The 23,958-nt window shown below is 44.9% G+C and overlaps 1 protein-coding gene across 3 annotated transcripts in view; it reads right to left on the bottom strand.

The window, feature by feature from the left end:
- SMYD3 (SET and MYND domain containing 3) overlaps positions 1-23,958 on the bottom strand; it is a 325,846-nt gene that overhangs the window by 39,713 nt on the left and 262,175 nt on the right. Inside the window, exon 9 of one of the 3 annotated variants that reach the window (XM_081942752.1) lies at positions 15,006-16,033. The exons of the other annotated variants lie outside the window; for them this stretch is intronic. Within the exon in view, the coding sequence (XP_081798878.1) occupies positions 15,230-16,033 (804 nt within the window). The 3' untranslated portion in view covers positions 15,006-15,229. Of the gene's footprint in view, positions 1-15,005; positions 16,034-23,958 lie in introns of those variants that run through there. 3 annotated transcript variants of the gene reach the window in all.

Raw genomic sequence — 23,958 nt, forward strand, 5'->3', positions numbered from 1 at the left:
CCATATATCTCGAAAGACCCAGGAAAAATTAGGGCGCTTTACCAGACACCACTAGAAACAAAGTTATTGATTTGTTTGTTAGATTTATATATTGCCTTTCTTCTGGGAGTTTAAGTTGGCTTCTACAGGGATCACTTACATTTTATTCCCACAACAATCCTTAAAATAGATTGTGCTGGGAGAAAGTGGCCTCATACAAATGTCAACTAGTGAGTATCCATGACTAAGAAGAGACTTGAACCTGAGTCTTGTCAGTCCCAGCCTAAAACTAAACACTTCACCACAATTTACCTCCTGCTACATATACCTGAGATAGCCTTTTCTCCCTGGGAGTCCCAGTAGATTTTCCCAAAACGGATTACTTTATTCAGAAAAAAAAACCCTCTAAAATATAACTGGTGAGATTGTTAAGAAAAATTAAATATCATAATATTTCTCCATATCTAAGCTTCTCTGTAATATTAATCAGTTATAGCATTTGTTGCAGAGGTGGTATTTAGCTGGTTTCTCTCCGGTTCGGGCGAACTGGTACTGGGGGCTGCAGGAGGCTCCGCCCACCCACCCTGACATAATGCATGACCTTCTGTGCATGCACAGGTGCCGCACACGAGTGAAGTGAGCATGAGTGCTGGCATTTGCGCACCAGTAGGGAAGGTAAGTGAATCCCACCACTGATTAGTTGTTCTTATTACAAAAGACTAATATGGCTCCTCATTTATAGCGAATTTGCTGAGATAGGCATAGTGAAAGGCTAGAGTTTTCAAGATTCTTCTCCCAAAAGGACCCTGAAGATTCATGCTCTAGCCCCGTGATGGGAAGCCTATGGCACAGATGGCACATGGGGCCATTTCTGAGGGCACGTGAGGCGTTGCCCTGTCAGCTCCAGTGCACATGAGTGCACTGGCCAGCTGAGTTTTGGCCTTGATTTTCGGCCATTTGTGTGTGCGTGTGCAATAACCCGCACACGCGTGCTTTTGGCCCCCGAGACAATAAAGGTTCACCATCACTGCTCTACCTTCACCCTACTTTCTAGCTTGGGGTAGTGCCTCGGTAGTTTCTGTTGCCACTACTTGTAGAATAGAGGTGCCCCATCTAGCATTCTACTCTAACCTTAGTAGATGAGACACAGGGCTGTCAAAGTTCATATTGCTTTTCTGATGATTGAAAAGTCAAAATGAAAAAGTCAGAATCGTTTGTATAGTGCCATCTCTTGACCAACAAGTGTGGTGAATCGATTTACACAATCTCACAAGAGAGAAACAAAATTAGGAAGGGTTTTAGTTCCTGCTCAACTTTTTCAAGATCAGATAAGGTTCATATTATTGTATTAGACAGAATAAGTGCATCAGCCTTATTTAATTAATTTAAAATAAATGAAGGTCAACACCATGGACCTTAAACACTTGCAGAGCAGCCCTTAGCATGCCTCTGAAAGGTCAGCTGCAGTCTTATCTGGAAAAAGGTAGCATATCCATGTTGTAGATGAGCAGTATTGCTATAAAAATCTAAATGATTGAATATACCACTGATGATTAAAAATCTTTGAAAATATCCTTTCCTGACTACCCAGAAGCTCCTGCTAACAATTTATTTTGCTGCTAAAATTGTATCCCGTTCTTATATTCCAAGAAAAATGCATATACTGCAACCCTTCCATAATGCAGCATGCAATTGAAGCAACAAGGGTTAGCATTAAGCGGCTGGTTTCATTCATGAACACAGCAAAGGACCACTGTCACTTCAATTCTATATCTATAAAGCAACCACAGGAGACAGTCAGTGAAAGAATAATTTCATCTTTTATAGAACAAGACTTCTATACAAATAAATGGTTTCACTAGAAGTGCTTTAGAAAATTGAGCCATGTGATACGACTCTAGCTACAAATATAAAACGATCCTGAACTAGAAATTACAGAGACCTATTGCGGATATTAATAACGGCTTTAAATATGTTTATTTCATTTAGCAGCTTATATTTAGGTGGGGTAAAATATGAAAGGACTCATTCAACAAATGACACTCTGGGTTAAGACTTTAACTAAACCTTTAGGCATTCAAATAAGAAACAGAAACATTAGGAGGTAGGGGTTGAAAAATGCTGTTTCAGCCTGAGAATAAGTAGATTTTTTTCATCTAGTAGTATCTTTAACTAAATATGCTAAGGAAGAAGCTGCCCAGATTTTAATCAACTATTTGAATAGATGCCACAAGTAAGTCAAAGGAAAAAAGAAATCTACGTTATAAGGCATGGAAACAATTGTAAACTGCAGATGAAAATTGGTTTTCCTAACTACGACAGCTGTTTTAGGTAGCTGATATGCCAAAATGGCAATTTTTGTATGGCTGAGTGAAGAGGTCTGGGGGACACTTATTTTACAACATTGCATTGATATTTAAAAAGAGTCAGTTCTGCCAACTGTTTGGTTGTAAGAGCCTGTAGTGTCACTTGTATATTCATACGTACGTATATGCTTTATTTTCCTTGGAAAGCAATGAGCTCAGAAATAATACACAATTTTTTTGTTGTTGTTGGGAAAAACAGAATTATTAGAAGTTCCTTGAATAGTGGATTTTTTTTCTACATATGGCATTTTTGTTCAAGTACACAACATAAGCTTCAGAGAGGCCATTGTTTTATTCTAGTTTTTTTTTAAAAAGATACTTGAACAAGCAGTGTTCTATTTCTGTTCTCAAAAATGGAGGATGGAAAGTAGATGGATAACTACAATGCAGAAATTGCCAGCATAAAAATACATTACGTTTAAAGCTTTGCCTTAAGCAGTGTTGCTGAGGAACAAGTCTCCCTTGAGCTCCATGGATTTCCTTTCTGGAAACATACTTACAATTGTATTTTTTCAATGTGGGTTTATTCAAAAGTATGTCCCATTGTGTTTGGACAGGCTTACTTGAAATTCAGAGTGCTGAGACTGCAACCTTAGTATATTAATAGACAATATAGGAGCAATATATCTGTTCTGAACAGTGTTGAATGCAACATGGAACTTCTCTGGTTAATATTTCAGTGGGGAAGAACTATGGTCTGTGGCTACCATGACTACCCTGCTTTCTCCCACATGAATGTACTGCGGGCATAGAATTTACTTCTTGATACAGCACATATACGATTGCACCATAGTATTTCTGTGTTATGCACTTAAGGCCAGAACAGCTTTACCTTTTTATTACGAATACAGAATGACAGAGTTGGAAGGGATCTTGGAGGTTTTCTAGTCCAACCCCGTATATCAGGAAACCTTATACCATTTCAGTCAAATGGTTGTCCAATATCTTCCCACAAACTTCCAATGTTGGAGCATTCATAGCTTCTGGAGGTAAGTTGTTTCACTGATTAATTGTTCCAACTGTCAGGAAATCTCTTCTTAGTTCTATGTTGCTTCTCTCCTTGATTAGTTTCCATCCATTGCTTCTTGTCCTGCCTTCAGGTGCTTTGAAGAACAAGTTGGCTTCCTTTTCTTTGTGGTGTCCCCTGAGATATTATAACACTGCTATTATGTCACCCCTAGTCCTTCTTTTCATTAAACTAGACATACCCAATTCCAGCAACAGTTCTTTATATGATTTAACCTCCAGTCCCCTAATTATCTTTGTTCTTCTCTGTACTCTTTCTAGAGTCTCAGCATCTTTTTTATATTGTAATGTTCAAAACTAGACACAGTATTCCAAGTTTATTTTTTATTTTTTTATTTTCTTCGAATTTCTAGACCGCCCCCTCTCCCGAAAAGGACTCGGGGCGGTGTACAGTCCACACAACAAACAATAAGTATCAAATACAAATATAAATACAGATATAAATACACATAAGGAGGAGGTTAAAAATTTAAAAAGAACTGTACGGAAGAATATAAATCTGGTTCTAAAAACCCTAAAATCAGTTAAATTTAAAACCGTACCCTATAAATAACCAGGTAAGAATATGTTTCCAGGAGGTAACAGTTGTCACAATTATAATTATGCCAGGCCAGCTAATCGAAACAGGTGAGTCTTCAATTTTTGTCGGAAGGAGCGGAAGTCTGTGGTGGTTCTGATATCGGGGGGGAGGTCATTCCAGAGGGTTGGGCCCATCACAGAGAAGGCCCTACTCCTTGGCGTCGCCCGCTGGCATTGCCTAGTGGACGGCACCTGGAGAAGCCCCTCCCTGTGAGAGCGGATTGGCCGCAGGGATGTATGCGGGAGGATGCGATCCCGCAAGTGTGTCTTACCTAAGCATTATAAAGTGGTATTAACACTTCACATGATCTTGATTCTGTCCCTCTATTAATGCAGCCTAGGACTGTGTTGGCTTTTTTTGGTAGCTGCGGCACACTGCTGGCTCATATTTAAATGATTGTCCACTAGAACTCCAAGATCCCTCTCACATTTACTACTATTGAGTAAGGTGCCATCTATACTGTACCTGTGCATTTGGTTTTTCTTGCCTAAATATAGAACCTTACTTTTTTCACCGTTGAATTTTTTGTAACAAAGGTGACAAAAGAACTTCTTCTCCATGACCCTGTTTCAAAGCACATTCTTAGTTGGAAGGCCAGCATATGCAAAGCCCTGAAGTGTGTTTCTAAAACTCCTGGCATCTTGAAGTGGGGATTTTAACTTTCTAATCTATCTTCTAACTCTAACTTCCCCATCTTCCCTCTCCAAGGAATAATAGAGCAAGCCCAACATAGTCCTGGGACCAGGGGTGAAATCTACTTACCTTTGCTACCGGTTCACAAATGTGAGCACATACGCATCCTTCCACGCATGCACAGAGCATCAAAAATGGACGTGATGACGTCCAGGTGGCTGGGTGGAGCCTGCTACTGAGCATGCCTGCAAAGGTAAGTAGAATAGCGTAATCCTGCTTTCTAGCTAATAAAAATCTCGTGTCACAGCTGATTGTTGGAAATACCGGTTCAACCAAACCGGTTGCATTTTTACTACCATTTTGGGTGAAGCGGTCCGAACTGGTAGCATTTCACCTCTTCCTGGGACCAAAGATCCCCATCTTGACCTCTGATACCAATTCCAAATTTTAAATATGTCATTGTATAACCACTTACAAGTGTACTTTCAAGCAAATATACTTAGGGAATTATCACAGTTACAAAATGAATCTGAGAAAGAAAGAGCAATTTTCAGTAACAAGCTGTAACAGAGCAAAGATCTGAATAAGGAGGAATCTAATCCTGTCATGTACAGTAAATTTGGTATTTAAACCTGTTGACAGACCTTGGGGAAAAAAGGAAAGGATTATATCTTTTGTATTAATAAAATCTCCCAAAGACGCATGATTTTTGCAATTGTGAATCATAAAGCAACTTAACTTTTTGTTAACGTCGTCAGTGTATACAGACATCTGAACCTATACCCCAATGCCCTACTGAACCCAACAAGACGTATGTCTAACTAAATATTATAGGAGTGCACTGTCAAAGTTAATAGGAAAGAGATATCTTTTACACATTACACTTTGTAATGTTATAGTAAAACAATAATACTGTATATGAAGCAGCTGTCTTCTATGCAGCAGCTTAAAAGTATTGTGTTGCTAAGTAGCAGAGATGGTATCTACAAAATGTAATCGTGTTTTTAAAAAGTATAATAGACTAGATTTTTTTTTGTTAAGGAATGGATAGCTTTGGATTTAAAGGAAGATAAGTTGTAATATTTAGACACTGGAGAAGTGAAAAGCAGATCAAATACAAATTGTTTCAAGTGTGTAGCTAGTGTTGACCAGTGATTTCATCTGGTTTCCTAAAGTGCTCTCTGTTGACAACATGGCTTAGCTTGGGTGGCTCCTTGAATAGTGACTCTTTTGGAAAATATGACCCTGGGTGCATTTGAGAAAACAAAGAATAACTCTGGTAGATTGGCTGAGTTGTGGCATTTACTGAATTCTGTGCATTCAAAGAATGATAGGGTTAGAAGGGAATTGGGAGGTCTTCTAGTCCATCCACCTGCCCAGTGCAGGAGCCCAGTGCATGGGCAAATGGTTGTCCAATATTTCTTGATCTTGACCTCCAGTGATGGAGCACCTACAGCTTCAGAAAGCAGGCTGTCCCACTGCTTAATAGCTTTTGCCATCAGAAAACTCTTCTTTGGTTAAGTTTGGATCTCCCACTGTAAAGTGCTCCTTGTCTTACCCAGATGCTGGGGAGAATAAATATACTGTGTCTTCCCTGTGATATCCATTCATGTATTGGAAGACTGCTATCATGTCACCCCTTAGCTTACTCTTCTTTAAACTAAACATAACAAACTCTTTTAATCACCCAACGTAGAATTTAGCCTTCAAATCCCTTACCATATTTGTTCTTCTTCTCTGCACTCTTTCCAGTTCCTCAACATCCTTTCTATATTGTGGTGACCAGAACACAGTATTCCAGATGTGGTCTGACCAGTGCAGCATAGAGTAGTACTATCACTTTCTATGATCTTGATATTATACCTCTATTGATGCAGCCCAAAATCGCATTGGCTTTTTTGCCAGCAGCAGCACACAATAGAGCCGAGGTGGCGCAGTGGTTAGAGTGTAGTACTCCACGCTACTTCAGCTGACTGCCAGCTGCAGTTTGGCAGTTGAGATCTCACCAGGCTCAAGGTTGACTCAGCCTTCCATCTTCCGAGGTGGGTAAAATGAGGACCCAGTTTGTTGGGGGCAATGTGCTGATTCTGTAAACCGCTTAGAGAAGGCTGTAAAAACACTGTGAAGTGGTATATTAGTCTAAGTGCTATTGCTAAGTGCTATTGCTATTGCTGGCTCAACCTTAATCCATGGTCTACCAAGGATCCCAGGTCTTTCTTGCCAGGTTCCATCTACCTTATAATTGTGCATCTGTTTTTAATTGCTATAAGTATAAAACCTTAACATCCTTAACACTGAACAACGTTTTGTGGGATAGGCCCCAATATTCAAGTGTATCAAAATCTTTTGAAGCTTGAGCCTGTTTTCATGAGTATCAGCAGTTTCTCCTGCTTTGTGACATCCTCCAGGCTTTCTCTTGGCTCTTTTATTTAAACATGTGAAGAATTCTGATTTTTTTTCCCTTCATGCTCTTGTGCAATGTTGATGCAGGTTCGTGGGGCATTAGGCTACAAAGGCATACGAATTTAATTCTTGGTTTATCTGTTTATCCCTTTAGCACTGTAAGTATAAAAAGAAGAGATATTTTGCTGAGCAAGGATGTGAATATGATTCATGAATACATTTTGTTCTGAATGTTCTGGGATGTAAATGCCAGCAGCCAAGTAGAGGATTGTTTTGTCTTTCCCAAGGTGAGGCCCTTCCCTTCCAAAAATATTTTCATTCTGCCAGGCATAAACTGCATTTTTTTTTCTTTTTGGCAGCCAGCTATTACATATCTTCCATTTCTCCCCTATAAGTCATAATTTAGCAAAGTGAATACTGGAAAGAATAGAAATGGCCCATCTTTTAACTGCCTGTCAGTTACATTTAGGCACGTGGAATGTAGATTTCCCTTCATGGATTGCTACATATTAGTAACGAAGGAGTATGTATTGTACATCCCAATGAAGCTATGAGCTACACCATCGATGTTGTACATTACTAGAAGATGAAAAAGATCCAGGTCACAGTTAAAGGATCAGAATAAACATAATCCATTGGACAAGAAAATAGGCTATATTCATTTACTTCATTATTTTGCAAAAAAAAAAAAGAATTCAATTCATCCCAAAAGCACATTCTCAACCAGGACAGAATTGATTTGATACTGAAAGATGTGTTCCCCAGCTCAGATGATATCCAGTAAGCTACTGGAGAAGAGAGAAGAGCAAATACAAGTAGTTCTGTTACTTTTGATACGGCTAAAAGGTAAAGGTTCCCTTTGCACATATGTGCTAGTCGTTCCTGACTCTAGGGGGTGGTGCTCATCTCTGTTTCAAATCCGAAGATACAATTACCTTCCCACCAAAGGCGGTCCCTATTTTTCTATTTGCATTTTTACATGCTTTTGAACTGCTAGGTTGGCAGAAGCTGGGGCAAGTAACAGGAGCTCAGTCTGTTACATGGTACTAGGAATTCGAACTGCCGAACTGCCGACCTTTCTGATTGACAAGCTCAGCATCTTAGCCGCTGAGCCACTGTGTCCCTAGTTGATATGGCTAGAGTAAGCCAAAAGGACACCCACTTGGAAGCTTCAATGCTGCAAAGAATGCAATCCCTTAAGAGTTGACTTTAGCCTCTAGTCTTTCCATTTCCAAAAAGGAGTCAACAGAACTATTTAATTGCTTTCATTGGCTTTTAATTGCTCATATTTAGTTTAGTCTGTCAGGGAACTTGAGTGCCCTATGAATGTGCTATAAATCATCTTCATAAACAAAATGTCAAAGTCACTTTCCAATTTTAGCTCCAAAGAAGCTGATTATTGAAGATGTACCTTCATAATATTAAAGGTAAACTTTTATTCCAATCATTTGATATAATTTGGGGAAATGGGGGATGGAAAATAGAACCATTCGATGGTTCCGCCCCAAACGCCTGATGGAACCAGATAAGTTCCAGACGGAGCTTGGGCCACCTCCTGTAGACCTGACCCGCCCCCGGGTAGAGGACCTGGTAGCCGCATGGTATAGTGCGACTGCCGGGGCCCTAGACCGAGTGGCGCCTTTGCGGCCTCTCCTGCGGCAACGAACCACCCTGGCCCCTTGGTTTACCGAGGAGCTAAGGGTGATGAAACGCCACAAGAGACGCCTAGAGAGTCGTTGGAGATCCTCCCGCTCCGAATTTGACCGAACACAGGTACGAACCTACCTTAGGACGTACCTTGTGGCATTAAGAGCGGCCAAACGTCGACATTGTGCCGCTCTTATTGCGTCCGCAGATAACCGCCCTGCCGCCCTGTTCCAGGTGACCCGCTCCCTTCTGTTTCAGAGGCCGCGGGAAGCCCCCCTACAGGGCAGGGCAGCAGAATTTGGGAAATATCTGCAGGATAAAGTCGCTCAAATCCGGAGGGAATGGGTCCCTTTCAGTGGTCCAGTGGAGACGCCAGAGGCGAGTCTTGAGAGACCATCCTGGGAGGAGTTTGACTCGGTTGCCATCGAGGATTTGGACAGGTTACGTGGACGTCTGCGACCTACCACATGTTTATTGGACCCGTGTCCCTCCTGGCTTGTACTGGCATCCTGGGAGGTTACACGCGACTGGCTCCTGGGCTTAGTGAATGCTTCGTTGGGCGAGGGATCCCTGCCGGCCGCCTTGAAAGAGGCGGTTGTGAGACCCTTACTCAAGAAGCCTTCCGTGGACCCAACGGAGCTAGCTAATTATCGTCCGGTCTCCAACCTTCCCTTCTTAGCGAAGGTTGTAGAGAGTGTGGTGGCCCAACAGTTTCCACGTCACCTGGATGAGAATGGTTATCTAGACCCGCGCCAGTCCGGCTTCCGACCCGGGCACAGCACGGAGACGGCCTTGGTCGCATTGGTTGATGATCTCTGGAGGGCCAGAGATAGGGGTTGTTCCTCTATCCTGGTCCTATTAGATCTCTCGGCGGCTTTCGATACCATCGACCATGGTATCCTGTTGCGCCGGCTGGAGGGGTTGGGAGTTAGGGGCACCGTTTTACGGTGGTTCGGCTCCTACCTCTCCGGCCAGATGCAACGTGTGTTGGCAGGGGAGCAGAGATCGACCCTGAGCCCCCTCACTTGTGGGGTGCCACAGGGGTCGGTTTTCTCGCCACTCCTGTTCAACACATATATGAAACCGCTGGGCGAGATCATCCATGGCTTTGGGGTGGGATACCATCTGTATGCTGATGACACTCAGCTATACATTTCCACCCCGAACCACCCCAACGAGGCCGTCGAAATGATGTCCCGGTGCTTGGAAGCCATACGGGTCTGGATGGGGGACAACCGACTCAAACTCAACCCCTCCAAGACGGAGTGGCTGTGGCTTCCGGCTCCCTGGTTCAACCAGTTGCTTCCATCTCTGGCCATCGGGGGCGAGCAACTGGCCCCCATGGAGCGGGCGCGCAATTTGGGCATCCTCCTGGATGCCCGGCTGTCCATGGATGACCATGTAACAGCCGTGGCAAGGGGGGCGTTCCACCAGGTTCGCCTGGTGCGCCAATTGCGCCCCTTATTGGACCGGGATGCCCTACGCACAGTCACCCATGTGCTGGTGACGTCTCGCCTGGACTACTGCAATGCTCTCTACATGGGGCTTCCCTTGAGATGCACTCGGAGACTGCAGTTGGTCCAGAATGCGGCCGCGCGGGTGATTATGGGGAGGACTAGGTACTCCCATGTAACACCTCTCCTGCGCGAGCTGCACTGGCTTCCTGTAGTCTACCGGGTGCGTTTCAAGGTTTTGATTACGATCTTCAAAGCGCTCCATGGCACAGGACCTAGTTACTTGCGGGATCGCATCCTGCCCCATACATCCCTACGACCAATCCGCTCACACAGAGAGGGACTTCTCCGGGTGCCGTCCACTAAACAGTGTCGGGGGGTGACGCCCAGGAGCAGGGCCTTCTCTGTGATGGGCCCAGCCCTGTGGAATGACCTCCCCCTTGACATCAGGATTACTTCCGATCTCCGCTCCTTCCGTGTAAAGCTCAAGACCCACCTTTTTCAATTATCTGGCCTGGCTCAACCGTAGTTTATCCTCTCCTCCTGACAGTCCTTTTAAATTTGTAATTTTATTTGGGGTATTTTTAATGGTTAATTTTATTATTATTATTGTGATATATGTAATTGTTACCTCCTCTGTGTATGTATATGTATGTGTATGTGTATGTGTGTATGTGTATGTTTATATGTATTTATGTATGTTTTTATTGTACGCCGCCCCGAGTCCCTTGTGGAGAGGGAGCAGCTAACAAATTAAATTATTATTATTATTTATTATATCGCCCTTCTCGCACCCCCGGGTGCTCGGGATTACAGGACCCTGGTCTCCAACTTGTGTTGCTTAACACCAGGTCCGTGGTACATAAGGCTCCCCTCATTTACGACCTCATACAAGAGGGTAGAGCGGACCTGGCGTGCATTACGGAGACCTGGTTGGGCCATGAGGGGGGTGTTCCCCTTAGCGAACTATGCTCACCAGGCTTCCGGGTGTTTCACCAACCGAGAGCCCAGAGCAGGGGCGGGGTGGTGGTGGCAGTGGTTATTAGGGAAAGTCTCAGACCTCAGGAGGTCACTGTGCCTCAGATAGGCAGGTGTGAGTCCCTTTTTCTGAAATGGGGCCTTGGAGTTCAGGTGGGCCTTTTTGTTATGTACCTGTCTCCCTGCTACGTTTCATCGGCCCTGCCGGAGCTGCTGAATATGTTAGCTGGATTGGCGGTTGATTTCCCCAGGTTTATGATCCTGGGGGATTTCAATCTGCCTTCCATTGGCGAGACATCCGAGTCAGCTCGGGAGTTCATGGCTTCCATGACGGCTATGGACCTAACTCAGTTAATTCAAGACCCCACCCATAATAAGGGACACACACTTGACCTGAATTTTGTCTCTGGGCAGTGGATGAATGATCTAGATTTAGGGGATATTTCTATTCAACCCTTGTCATGGTCTGATCATTTCCACATCAGGCTTGACTTCCATACTGCTACCCCTCGCTGCAGGGAGGCAGAACTGACTAGATGGTTCCGCCCCAGGCGCCTGATGGACCCTGAAAGGTTCCTGATGGAGCTTGGGACTTTTCCTGAATCCCTTGCTCACAACTCGACCGAAGCCCTAGTGGAAGCCTGGGATAGGGCGGCCACTGGGGCCTTGGATCGCGTTGTGTCTTTGTGGCCTCTGACCCGGTGTCGATCCCAGGTGGCTCCCTGGTTTACCGAGGAGCTCGGGAGATGAAACGCCGGAAAAGAAGCCTAGAGAGTGGTTGGAGGGCCAGCCGGTCAGAATCTGATCGAACACTAGTAAGAATTCATATTAAATCCTACTTAGTGGTGATAAAAGCGGCAAAATGGCAACATTTTTCCGCTCTTATCGCATCTGTAGATAACTGCCCAGCCGCCCTGTTTAGGGTGACCCGATCCTTACTTAACCAAGGAAGTGGGAAAGACCTCTTGCAGGGTAGAGCTGAAGAATTTGTTCCGTATATGCAGGATAAAGTCACTCAGATCCGGACAGGCTTGAACTCTGCTTGGGTAGATTCGGGCGAGTCGACGGGGATAAATCTTGTGGAGACAATCTGGGATGAGTTTGACCCTGTGACCCCCGAGGCCATGGACAGGATTATGGGAAGACTCAGTGCTGCCACTTGTGTGCTGGACCCATGTCCCTCTTGGTTAGTTTCAGCTTCCCGGGAGGTGACACGAGGCGTTGGAAATCCAGGCGATTACCAACACTTTATTGAGAGAGGAGTTCTTTCCCACCGCCTTGAAGGAGGCAGTGGTGAGGCCCCTTCTTAAGAAGCCTTCCCTGGACCCAGCTTCTTTAGCCAACTATCGTCTGGTCTCCAACCTTCGCTTTGTAGCAAAGGTTTTCGAGAGTGTGGTAGCACGTCAGCTTCCCCAGCTCCTGGATGAAGCTGTCTACCTGGATCCGTTTCAGTCGGGTTTCAGGCCCGGGTATAGCACGGAGACGGCATTGGCCGTGTTGGTCGATGATCTCTGGCGGGCTCGGGACAGGGGCTGCTCCTCTGTCCTGGTCTATTAGACCTCTCGACGGCTTTCAATACCATCGACCATGGTATCCTACTGCGACAACTCAGGGGGTTGGGAGTGGGGGGCACTGTTTTACGGTGGTTCTCCTTCTACCTGTCGGATCGGTCGCAGTTCGTGTTGGCTGGAGGGCAGGGATCGACCCCGAGGCTCATCACTTGTTGGGTGCCCCAGGGGTTGGTTCTCTCACTCCTCCTGTTCAACATATATATGAAACCGCTGGGCGAGATCATCCGTGGTTTTGGGGTACAGTATCATCAATATGCTTATGATACCCAACTTTTCATCTCTACCCCAAACCACCCAATGTCCTCGACGTGATGTCCTGATGCCTGTAGGCTGTGCGGATCTGGATGGAGAGGAACAGGCTCAAGCTCAATCCCTCCAAGACTGAGTGGCTGTGGTTTCCGTCATCCCGATTTGTGCACCTTGTCCTATCTCTGATGATAGGGGGAGAAATTTTAGCCCCCTCAGAGAGGGCCCACAATCTGGGAGTCCTCCTGGACATGCGGCTTAGTTTAGAACACCTGATGGTAGTAAACAAGGGGGCCTTTTATCAGGTTTGTCTGGTACGTCAGTTGCGCCCCTTCCTGGATCGGGATACTCTATGCACAGTCACTCATGCCCTCGCCCTTTCTCACCTAGACTACTGCAATGCTCTCTACATGGGGCTGCCCTTAAAGAGCACCCGGAGGCTTCAGATGGTCCAGAATGCGGCTGCGTGGGTTATCATGGGGGTACCTAGGTGCTCCCATGTTACACCCCTTTTAGGCGGCCTGCACTGGTTGCCGGTTGTTTTCCGGGTGCGATTCAAGGTACTAATTATGACATTTAAAGCGCTCCATGGATTAGGCCCAGGGTACCTGTGAGACCACCTACTGCCACCAGTAGCCTCCCACCGCCCAGTACAATCCCACAGAGTTGGCCTCCTCAGGATGCCATCGGCCAGACAGTGTCGGCTGGCGACCCCCAGGGGGAGAGTCTTCTCTGTGGGAGTGCCTTCCCTCTGGAATGAGCTGCCCCCGGAGCTTCGCATAATCCCCGACCTCCGGGCCTTCCGACGTGCCCTAAAAAGTTGGCTTTTCCAGCAGGCCGGCCTGGCCTGTTAATTTTATCTAATTTTTAAAATGTTATTGTTATATTAATTGGGTTTGTTTTTTTGGATACTTATCTAATTTCCTTTTAACTTTTGTGATATGTGTTTTTTAATGTTGTACGCCGCTCTGAGTCCCTTGGGAGAAGGGCGGCATATAAATCCAATAAATCCAATCCAATCCAATCCAATATCCTCATGTATTTAAAATACCGGTAGGTGTTTTTTGTAGCATTTCCAAGCACGACTCTAGTGGGTTACCTTGAGCTCAATGGTTCTCTTAAAAGCTCAGAAGACTCCCTGGGGACTGAGAGATAACATCCAAGCTTTGATTTCCTCCTTAAAGCCTCTGTCTTCTTCTCCATTCCTGGGGTAGCAATCTGACATAAAGCCCCCCCAGAGAGCATAAAATTGCAATATTACGCTTTTAAAGTTTGGAGCTCTCTCCTTCACATTTACTGTAATTGTTCGTTTCTGCTGTACATTTTATTTCATGGAGGTTCTTCATTTTAAGTAGCATTACAAACCACTCTAGGAACGGAACTGAGCTAAAAGAACGAATTGATTTGCATCAAAAATATTACAAAGCGGTGAAATTAAGGGAAGAGTACTTCCAATATTTTTCTTTGCATTTAACGACAAGAATTTCTGAACCAGGAAAAAAAATGTTTCTTAGCAATTTGGGTAGATTGGGTATTCCTTACATCAGAGTTCCCCAACGTTTCCAGCTTTGCAGACCGGTGGGGAGGGGAGGAGATGGTTCGAGCAAGCGGCCTGCGAGTGCACATGTGCATGCAGCTCCATTTGCACAAGTGGCATCTACGCATGCCTGCTGCTCATGTTAAATGGAGTACACACGCACACGCTCACCTGCTGGTCTCACAAGTGAGGGTGTGTGTGTGCGAGCACATGCTCACTGGCCATTTCCATGGCCCAGTTACAAACCCCTCACAGCCCACTACTGGGCTGGTGCCCACAGGTTGAGAACTCCTGCCTTACATGTTCCTCCTAGATCTCTTAAAGGAACAATACCTTTAAGCACTCAGGGAAATGGGATCTACCTACCTACCTACCTACCTACCTACCTACCTACCTACCTACCTATCTATTATAACTGTCCTACTCATACCTATATAACTCTGGGTGGTTTGACATAAAACCATTAATGTATGGCAGCAACAACATTCCCATCTTCATTTAGGATCCCCATGGGTCTCCTAACAAAACCAAGTCTTTAAACAGAAATTTTTATTAGTTTTACAAAAAATTTCAGGAAAGGGGATAATGGATAAAGTTACAAATTTTGACAGCTACATTATGCAGGAAATGGCACTCCCCTCAATTCTCATAACTTTCACTTATTAATACATTAAATAATTACTACTTAGTAATATTTTGACAGCATATTTTTACCTTATATCTTTAAGTAATTTCAATCTATTTTATATCAAACAGAAAAAAATCCCTGTATTAGCAATTGCATTATTTTTCTAATTCACTTTTGTGATCTAAGTTTTCTCGGTGTTGCCCCTTCTCCCCCCCACCAGCAAGGCTCCGGCACCTCCCGTGTCCTGTGTATCCCGTGTGGTATCATCAGTTTTATCTAGGAATACTTTGTTTTTTTCCATGAAGGCCTCGGCCTCCATAGTTGTATTAATTCTAACTCTAGTGTCCTCCCAGAATATCAGCATACCTTCTGGCAGAAGCCACCGAAACCAAACCCCTTTCTGGTATAGTTTCTTCGCTAAAAGCGAATATTTTTTTCTTTTATCTCTGACTTTCTTTGGGATTTGTTTCAGGATGACTATCTCTCTATCCTTGTATTTTAACACTTGCCCCCTTTGTGCACTCAGAATCTCATCTCTTGTAGTCTTTCTAAGAAATTTAATGTGAACCTCCCTTGGAACATTGTGTGTTCTAGCGTAAGCTGAATTAACTCTATAGACCAGGTCAATATCCCATCCCAACTGTTGTCTGTCTTTTTTAATATATTCAGCCAATAGCTTTGTCATAATCTCCCTCAAATCTTCATCATCAGCCTCAATTACATTTTGAAATCTAAGGAAAAAAGACATCCTTTCAAACTCCATTTTTATCTGATAGTTCTCAAGTTCTTGGTTTCCTCTCTGGACCCCCCTCATCTCGGCCGTCCCCTCCTCCAAAACTTCCAGTCTTTGCGTATTTTGAGCCGTTCGGTTTTGATTTTCTCTGAGCTGTTCGTTCATTTCTTTCAGTTGATTCTTCAATTCCTCCTGCCCCTTTAAGATCTTTTGGAGCATCTGTTGGGTTAGGTCCTCCTCCGGGGCCTTGGACTGTAACAGAGAACAAACCAAGTCTTTAGGATCTTTCAGAAAAACTAGGTGAGGGTCAATCATTCCTCCAGGGAATGATGCTTCATAGAGAAGGGGCCACCGAGAAGGCCTTTTTTCATAGTCCTCCCAGGTGTACATCCTTAATAGATGGGCCCTGCAACATACCCTGGCTTCTCATTCTGGTGGGCTAGGCAGGAGTAATGGGAGAAGAGTAGTTAATCTTTCACAGAATTTTTGACCAAAATGAGAATACTGAATACAGCTCACACAATTTTCTTTATGCATCATGAAATAAAAAAGCAATGTAATATTAAATGAAAAGTGAACATTTAGAGAAAGAATTTTGGTGGTTTTTGGCAACTTCATCCCTCTATTCATTTCAATCACTGTGGAAATTTTATGTCAAATTATCAAGCATATTTTAAAATGGGTTGTTTTACATGTCCTAAGAATATTTTTATTTCAATTTGCTCCACCAAATACTTCCAACAAACACATCTTATTTTATAATGAGCCTTTTAATATTTAGAATATTTGCATATAGCTTATTATTGTTCCATAACTGATTCACAGTAAGTGGTCAGTCAAGGAACTACAAATAGTTCAATTCTTTGTAAATGAAGTTATATATTAAGCATACATTCACATTTCAACACAACAATTTGGGTAGACAATTTAATTATCTTGCGCAGCTGATCAGTTTAATCAGCAAAATGCTATGCATTTCTCGCTATTCTTACAACCGGCATGTAATTGAGTCTGATTCTTCTACCAAAATATTTACATAACCAAATGAATGTATTGCATTCTAAATAGCACTGTAATTCTATCATGCTTTGTTTCCCCCCTAGAACAACACTCATTATTTTTACAGAAACTTCCATACATGACTTCCCATGTTAATTAACTAAGTACATGGTGGTTTAGTCCATTTATATTTTTTCCTTTTAATATATTAACTGATCTTAACTAATAATGCCACTGAAGAAGCTGAGCCAGTAGATGCATTTCTACATTCAGGACTCGGAACAAGCAAGAATCACCAATTGTATTAATATTAGACCGTTACAGGAGAGACACTTTTGTGTGCAGACTTCAAAAATACAAAACATAAAATGGATATAATTTGGATTAAGTGTCAGAACTTTGATTTTACGATTATTCTATTTCCAACCCAAGGATTATATTGTAATCAAATTCTTGCTCATAGCACAATGTACAGAATCCGTTCTTAATGGAGAACTTCATCCCTCAATTGTAAAAGAAAAAAAAAATGGGTAGATAATAGTCTCTCTCTGTCTCTCTCTCTCTGTGTGTATGTGCGAAAGATAGAGAGAGAGATTGGGAGAGATGCATATGTCTGACATGTGCATGTGTCCTTAAGTAAGATGCTTGACCTTTTCTGCCAGCCTCTTTAATTGTCAAATAGCAAGATAACCATTTTCATTTTAATGGAAGTGTTACTACATGCTCTAAATACTAATAGGTTGCTATCTGTGACATTGCTATTATATGACTAGGACATAAATAATAACTATTTGGAATCTCATATTGCATCCACAATGCAAAAGTTAATTAAGAATTTTAAAGCATGTGGCCACGGAAAGAAGAAAATACTAACCAGTTACTGAGGATCCAGGGTATTTTTGTCGCTTTATCATTTTTATATGACATAACCTTGATCAATAAACAAGAGGTGGAGAGCCTCTGAGCCTATTGCTAATCTCTTTAAAATGAATACATGACTAAAGCTTCATCCAGATATTATTAGCATGTAACAGATTTCAGACAACTGTCTTGTCTGTCAGTGAAAAGATTAAAAGATTATCCCTATTGACGGGAGGAAGATGTCACTCATTTATTTTATTATTTAATCTAATGTTCAGACAGGGATATTGATCAGCTATTTTATAGATTAGAACAGGATATTAATGATTATGCCAACCCAAAAGAGAAGGAACATTGGTCCTACCTGAATGTTCTTCTCAGCATGGCGCAGGATGGCCAAAGATGGGTTGTTCGATCCTTATTTGCCCAAGAGACTGAATCATAGTTGAAGCCACGCCTCCAGCTCCTTCCTGCATGGCTCCATTCTGAAGAAACGCAGCTCCAACTAGAGGACAAAAAAGAGCAGACCCTGCCCCGCAGCACTCCAGGATGTTCGGTAGAGAAGGACCTCTCGGATTCACGCTGACTGTGCGGCACCATTTGCAAAAGGCAGAGCACGTGGCATTGTAAATTCTGGCCATGGAGGGGCGTCTGGAAGCAAAAATGGTTTGGATCACTCTTGGGAGAATTTCGCCTCCCTCAAGAGCTCCTTTTCAACTGCCAGGTGGTCAACTGGAGCCACTGAGGCTTCGGATGGACCAGGAGCCCCTGGCAGACGGAGATCTTCTCCTACGGGATCCTCCAAGGTTTGGCAGTGGACAGATCGACCAGGTCCGCGAACCAAGGTCTGCGGGGCCAGTATGGAACAACCAGAATCACCTCCTCCCCCTTTAACACTATCTTCCCTAGTACCCCTGGAGGAGAGAATGCATAAGGCAACGCCCGAGGCCACCAGCTGCGCAGGGCACTGCTCCCTTCCGTTCCCCGTGTCAAAAACCACGTGAAAAACCTGGAGAGCTGGCCATTTTCCAGAGATGCAAAGAGGTCCACCTCTGGCCGTCCGAACCTCCGCCAAATCTCCTCGAACAGCTCCCGATCCAGTTGCCATTCCGTCTGATCCACTGTAGCCCAGCTGAGCCAGTCCACATGGTGGTTTGCTTCTCCAGAGATGTGTTCCGCCTTGATAGACAACAGATGCCTCTCTGCCCAACGGCGCAGCCTCTGACACTCTTCCCAGAGAACCCTGGAATGCATCCCTTCCTGTCTATTCACATGCGCCTTTGCGGCCATGTTGTCCATCAGCAGCAGGACGTGAGTGTGAGCTACAAAGGCCTGAAAGTGGCAAAGGGCCAGATGAGCAGCCCGCAAGTCCAGCCAGTTAATGTTATATATAAGATCCCAAGAGGACCAGTGGCCCTGGGCCAGCTGGGTCCTTAGCAACGCTCCCCAGCCATAAAGACTCGCATCAGTGGTCAGTGTAATCCTCTGTGGCTCGTTGAACATGCACCCTTTAGCTAAGGCTGGGGAAGTCCACCACTTGAGAGAAAGATGAACTTGAGGAGAAACCTTAACAGGGAAAGTTGAGGTGCTACGCTTACTTTTCTGGTATGGGAGCAAAAACCATTGAACAGTCCTAGCATGAAGCCTCGCCCAGGGAACAAGATCTATACAACAGATCATCTTCCCCAACAACTTAGACAAGGTGACAACGGGCACACGTCTCTCCTTCTGCACCTGGCGCACTAGTTTCACCAGGCTAGTCCTGCGATCCTGGGTCAAGAAGTATCCGCGGTGATATCTATGACCGCTCCCAGATGTAGCAACCTGGTAGTGTAGCTCAGGTGACTCTTTTGGAAGTTAACAGAGAACCCATACCTCTGTAGGGTCTCCACTGTCAGGCCAAGGTCCTGGGTGGACCGCTCCGGAGACTCTGCCTGGAGAAGAATGTCATCTAGGTAACATCGTAACCTGATGGGTATGGTCCTTAAGTGAGCCACCAGAGCTGCCAGCACCTTTGTATAAGTCCTAGGGGCCAACGCCAATCCAAAGGGGAGAGCCCTAGTGAATACCAGCATAGGAAAATCTCAGGAACCTCCTATGCTGGTGAAAAATCAGGACATGCAAATAGGCCTCTGTTAAATCAATGGAGGCCAAAAAATCACCATCCCTGAGATCCTCCAGGATGAAACGAAGAAAGGCCATCTTAAACCTTTTGCAAATCAAATAGCGATTCAATCTTTTAAGGTCAAGAATCACTCTTCACCCACCCACCCGAAGACTTAGGGACCACAAACAGGTTGGAATAGAACCCCCTGCCCCTGTGGAACCAACTCAATAGTTTGGATCTCCACCAGGTGCGCAATTGCCCGACGCATAAGCTCTGTCTTATCTCGCATTTGGAAGAAGTAAAAGTCCAGAAGAAATTTGGGTGTGCGGAAAGGAATTCCAACTGCAGGCCAAATCTAATTGTATTCAGAACCCAGAGGTCAGAAGTAATACTCTCCCACCGGTCGGCAAACAGCACCAACCAGCTACTGATAGGAGCTGTCAATGCCAACTTATTTGTTTCTGTGAAAAGGGTGTCTGCGCCAGAAGGGCCACTTACTCTGAGGTTGAAACCGGGACCTATCCCTATAGGAGGATCTATCCTGTCTCCTATCCTGGCGCACCTGAAACCCCCTGGGCTGGTACTGATAATCACTATCAGAACCCCTATATGTAGGCCTATGTGTATATGGTGTAAAACGGCGCTCCTGCTTCTTAGCTGTGGCAGGCAAAACCTTACGTTTGTTCTTATCCTCAATAAGGATTGGGTCCAAGACCTCACCAAATAGATTCTTCCCTGTGTACGGTGCTGCCGTCAGCTTCCACTTCGCCTTAGCGTCACCTGCCAATTCCGGAGCCACACCATCCTCCTAGCTGAAACAGAGGAAGAAAGAGCCCTAGAGGCAAACTTAGCAGCATTCAAGGTAGCATCAGCCGAAAACTGGGTCGCAGCAATGACCTTGCTGATGTCTTGCAGTAATCTCAGATTGTGTGACTGTACCCGCTCCTGCATTTGTTCCAGCCACATCAAGGTAGCGCGATTGAAGAAGGATGCAGAGGACGCAGCCTTAATCACCCACATGGCCGCCATAAAGGTCTTACGTAAGGCCAGTTCAGTTTTCCTATCTTCCGCCTTAAAGTTGTCCGCCACATTGTTCGTGACCAGGGAAACCGGAGAGGCCAAGGCCGGCACAGGAGCATCCACCCCTGGGACCTGTAGAGCTTGAGAGAGTTCAGGCTCCATATTATAGAAGTGTCTATCGTTCCCACCAGGAGTGGGGAAGGTACCTGGGTTAGCCCACTGCTTTTGGATCATGTCCAGGAACAATTTGGGCGCAGGTATCTCCTCCTTCCTAGCCGCCAGTTCTGGGGAGAACCCCCTCTTTCCAGGGGCCTTCTTAGATGTCAAGGTCACTACCGTTGACTCCTTCTCCTTCTGCTTCTCTGCCTCCGTCTCGACGGCTGCTGTGCTTCTAGCCTTGAACAGCAAGCAGCGAAACAAACCAGGGGGGAAACAGACCAGCAAACACAGGAACATCAGGCTCCAAACTCTCATCATCAGAGAGCTCCACCTCCTTCTGTTCTTCCTCCTCTTGGATGGACATATCACTGCTCAGGGAGGGAGACACAGCCCTCTGTGCCAGGCCAGAGGAAGCAGTCAGCCCTTGGGCCGCCTTACGCTGGGCTGTGATCAGTTCCACATCAGAAGTCCGGGGACTGCCCCTGAAGAGCTATGCCATGGGCAATGGCCCAAGGAATAAGAGATTGGACGTTATCAGGCAGATCATCAAATTCACTCTCAACATGGCTGGGGCCAGGTCTAGGGGCCAGTCTTTGCTTTTACACAGGCTTCGTAATAGGTGCCAGGCATGCAAAAAGGTAATCAGCTCCCTCCTCCACTTCTACCTCAGAAAGAGATGGGGAAATGGATCTAGCCCTCGGAGAGTCAGAGAGCCTGAGGGGAGAGGGAGAGGGGGACAGAGGCACCGCCCTCAAATACGGTGGAGACATTGGGAGGGGCAAAGGAACATCACCAACCAGCCTGGGCTTCACTGCACCACCATCGTGCCCCTCCTTTCCTTTAAACTTGGAGGCCTCTTGGCCAGAAATGGCTGGAGGGTCAGACGAGGCAGTCTTCCTCTTCCTCAAGCTTTTCTTTGAAGAGGAGGACAAAGCACCCCTGGCGGTCCCTTCCCCTGGGGAATCAGCCATCCTGCTACACCCCCACACTGGCAAAACCACCGAGGAACCTGAAGGGGAAATAAACACAGCCCAGCAGCATGTCTTCTCAAGTGAGACTGAACCACTTTGAACCCAGCAGCTGCAATGAGCCTTGTGTCGGCAAAAACAGGGGATCAAAATGGCTGCCACCCATGTGACTCACCACACAAGGGAAACAAAATGGCCACTGCCTTGTGGCACAAACAAAATGACCACCACAATGAGGGTCCCCCAAAATGGCCACCACCCTGGAGACCTTACCAAAATGGCTGCCACCTGGGCAACCTCTCCAAAATGGCCACTGCCCAGCAACCTCCCAAAATGGCCACCGCTCAAGGGACCTCACCAGAATGGCCACCGCCCGGAGACTTCACAAAAATGGCCGTCCCGGGGAACCGAAACATTCACCGTAGCCAGACAGTCACCATGCAATCTCTGCAACAGCCAAGTGGCCCTGAGCCAGACAGTCGCCATGCAATCTACGCAACAGCCAAGTGGCCCTGAGCCACCTGGCACGGCCAAAAACATAGCTGTTGCTCCACAGCAGCAGCTGCCGCAGTGCCCAGCTCTGCCAACATTGCTGTAGCCACGTGGAGGTCTGCTGCTGTTTCGCCGAGGTTCCAACTTTGCCAAAAGCATCTTCCGCCCTCACTGCACCTCCGACAGCCCCGCTCTGCCCCTGAGCTCCAGCGGCAACAACGGGCACTCTCAGCTCGCTCTCAACAAGCTCCTGCAACCAAATGACCAGTAACAGTCAGCCAGCTGCACACACAAGCCCCGATAACAGGCACTCTAGCGGCACTCCCCCCCTGCAAAGGAAAGCCATCCAAAAACCTCCAATGGCAAGTCAGATCACAGCAACAAACCAAAAAGGAAAAAAAACTTTAAAATAAAATAAAATAAAGTCCTAAAACCAATTAATGTACACACGAGCAAACCCCAAAAAACAGTCTCTATTTGGGCAAGACTGAGTCGGAATGGAGCCAAGTAGGAAGGAGCTGGAGGCATGGCTTCAACTATGACTCAGTCTCTTGGGCAAATAAGGATTGAACAACCCATCTCTGGACAGTCCTGCACCATCAGCTGGAGAATAAGAAATTACTCTTGAATTATGAGATTATAATTTAGTCCTACTCATGCTGGCCCACCAGAAAAAAAATCTGGTTTAAACAGGTTTACTTTTTTTTTTAAACAGAAATTTTTATTAGTTTTACAAAATTTTCAGGAAAAGGGGTAATGGGTAAGGTTACAAATTTTGACAGCTACATTATGCAGGAAATGGTACTCCCCCCGATTCTCATAACTTTCACTTGTTAATACATTAGATAATTACTATTTAGCAATATTTTGACAGCATATTTTTACCTTATATCTTCCAATAATTTCAATCTATTTTATATCAAACAGAAAAAATTCCCTGTATCAGCAATTGCATTATTTTTCTAACTCACTTTTGTGATCTATGTTTTCTCAATGTTGCCTCTTCTCCCCCCACCAGCAAGGCTCCGGCACCTCTCGTGTCTTGTGTATCTCGTGTGATATCATCAGCTTTATCTAGGAGCGCTTTGTTTTTTTCCATGAAGGCCTCGGCCTCCATAGTTGTATTAATTCTAACTCTAGTGCCCTCCCAGAATATCAGCATACCTTCTGGCAGAAGCCACCGGAACCAAACCCCTTTCTCAAATAGTTTCTTCGCTAGAAGCGAATATTTTTTTCTTTTATCTCTGACTTTCTTTGGGATTTGTTTCAGGATGACTATCTCTCTATCCTTGTATTTTAACACTTGCCCCCTTTGTGCACTCAGAATCTCATCTCTTGTAGTCTTTCTAAGAAATTTAATGTGAACCTCTCTTGGAACATTGTGTGTTCTAGCATAAGCTGAATTAACTCTATAGACCAGGTCAATATCCCATCCCAGCTGCTGTCTGTCTTTTTTAATATATTCAGCCAATAATTCTGTTATAATCTCCCTCAAATCTTCATCATCAGCCTCAATTACATTTTGAAATCTAAGGAAAAAAGACATCCTTTCAAACTCCATTTTTATCTGA

The sequence above is a fragment of the Natrix helvetica genome, assembly GCF_964273705.1.
Source record: "Natrix helvetica genome assembly, chromosome: 2".
In the NCBI taxonomy this organism is placed as follows: Eukaryota; Metazoa; Chordata; class Lepidosauria; order Squamata; family Natricidae; genus Natrix; species Natrix helvetica.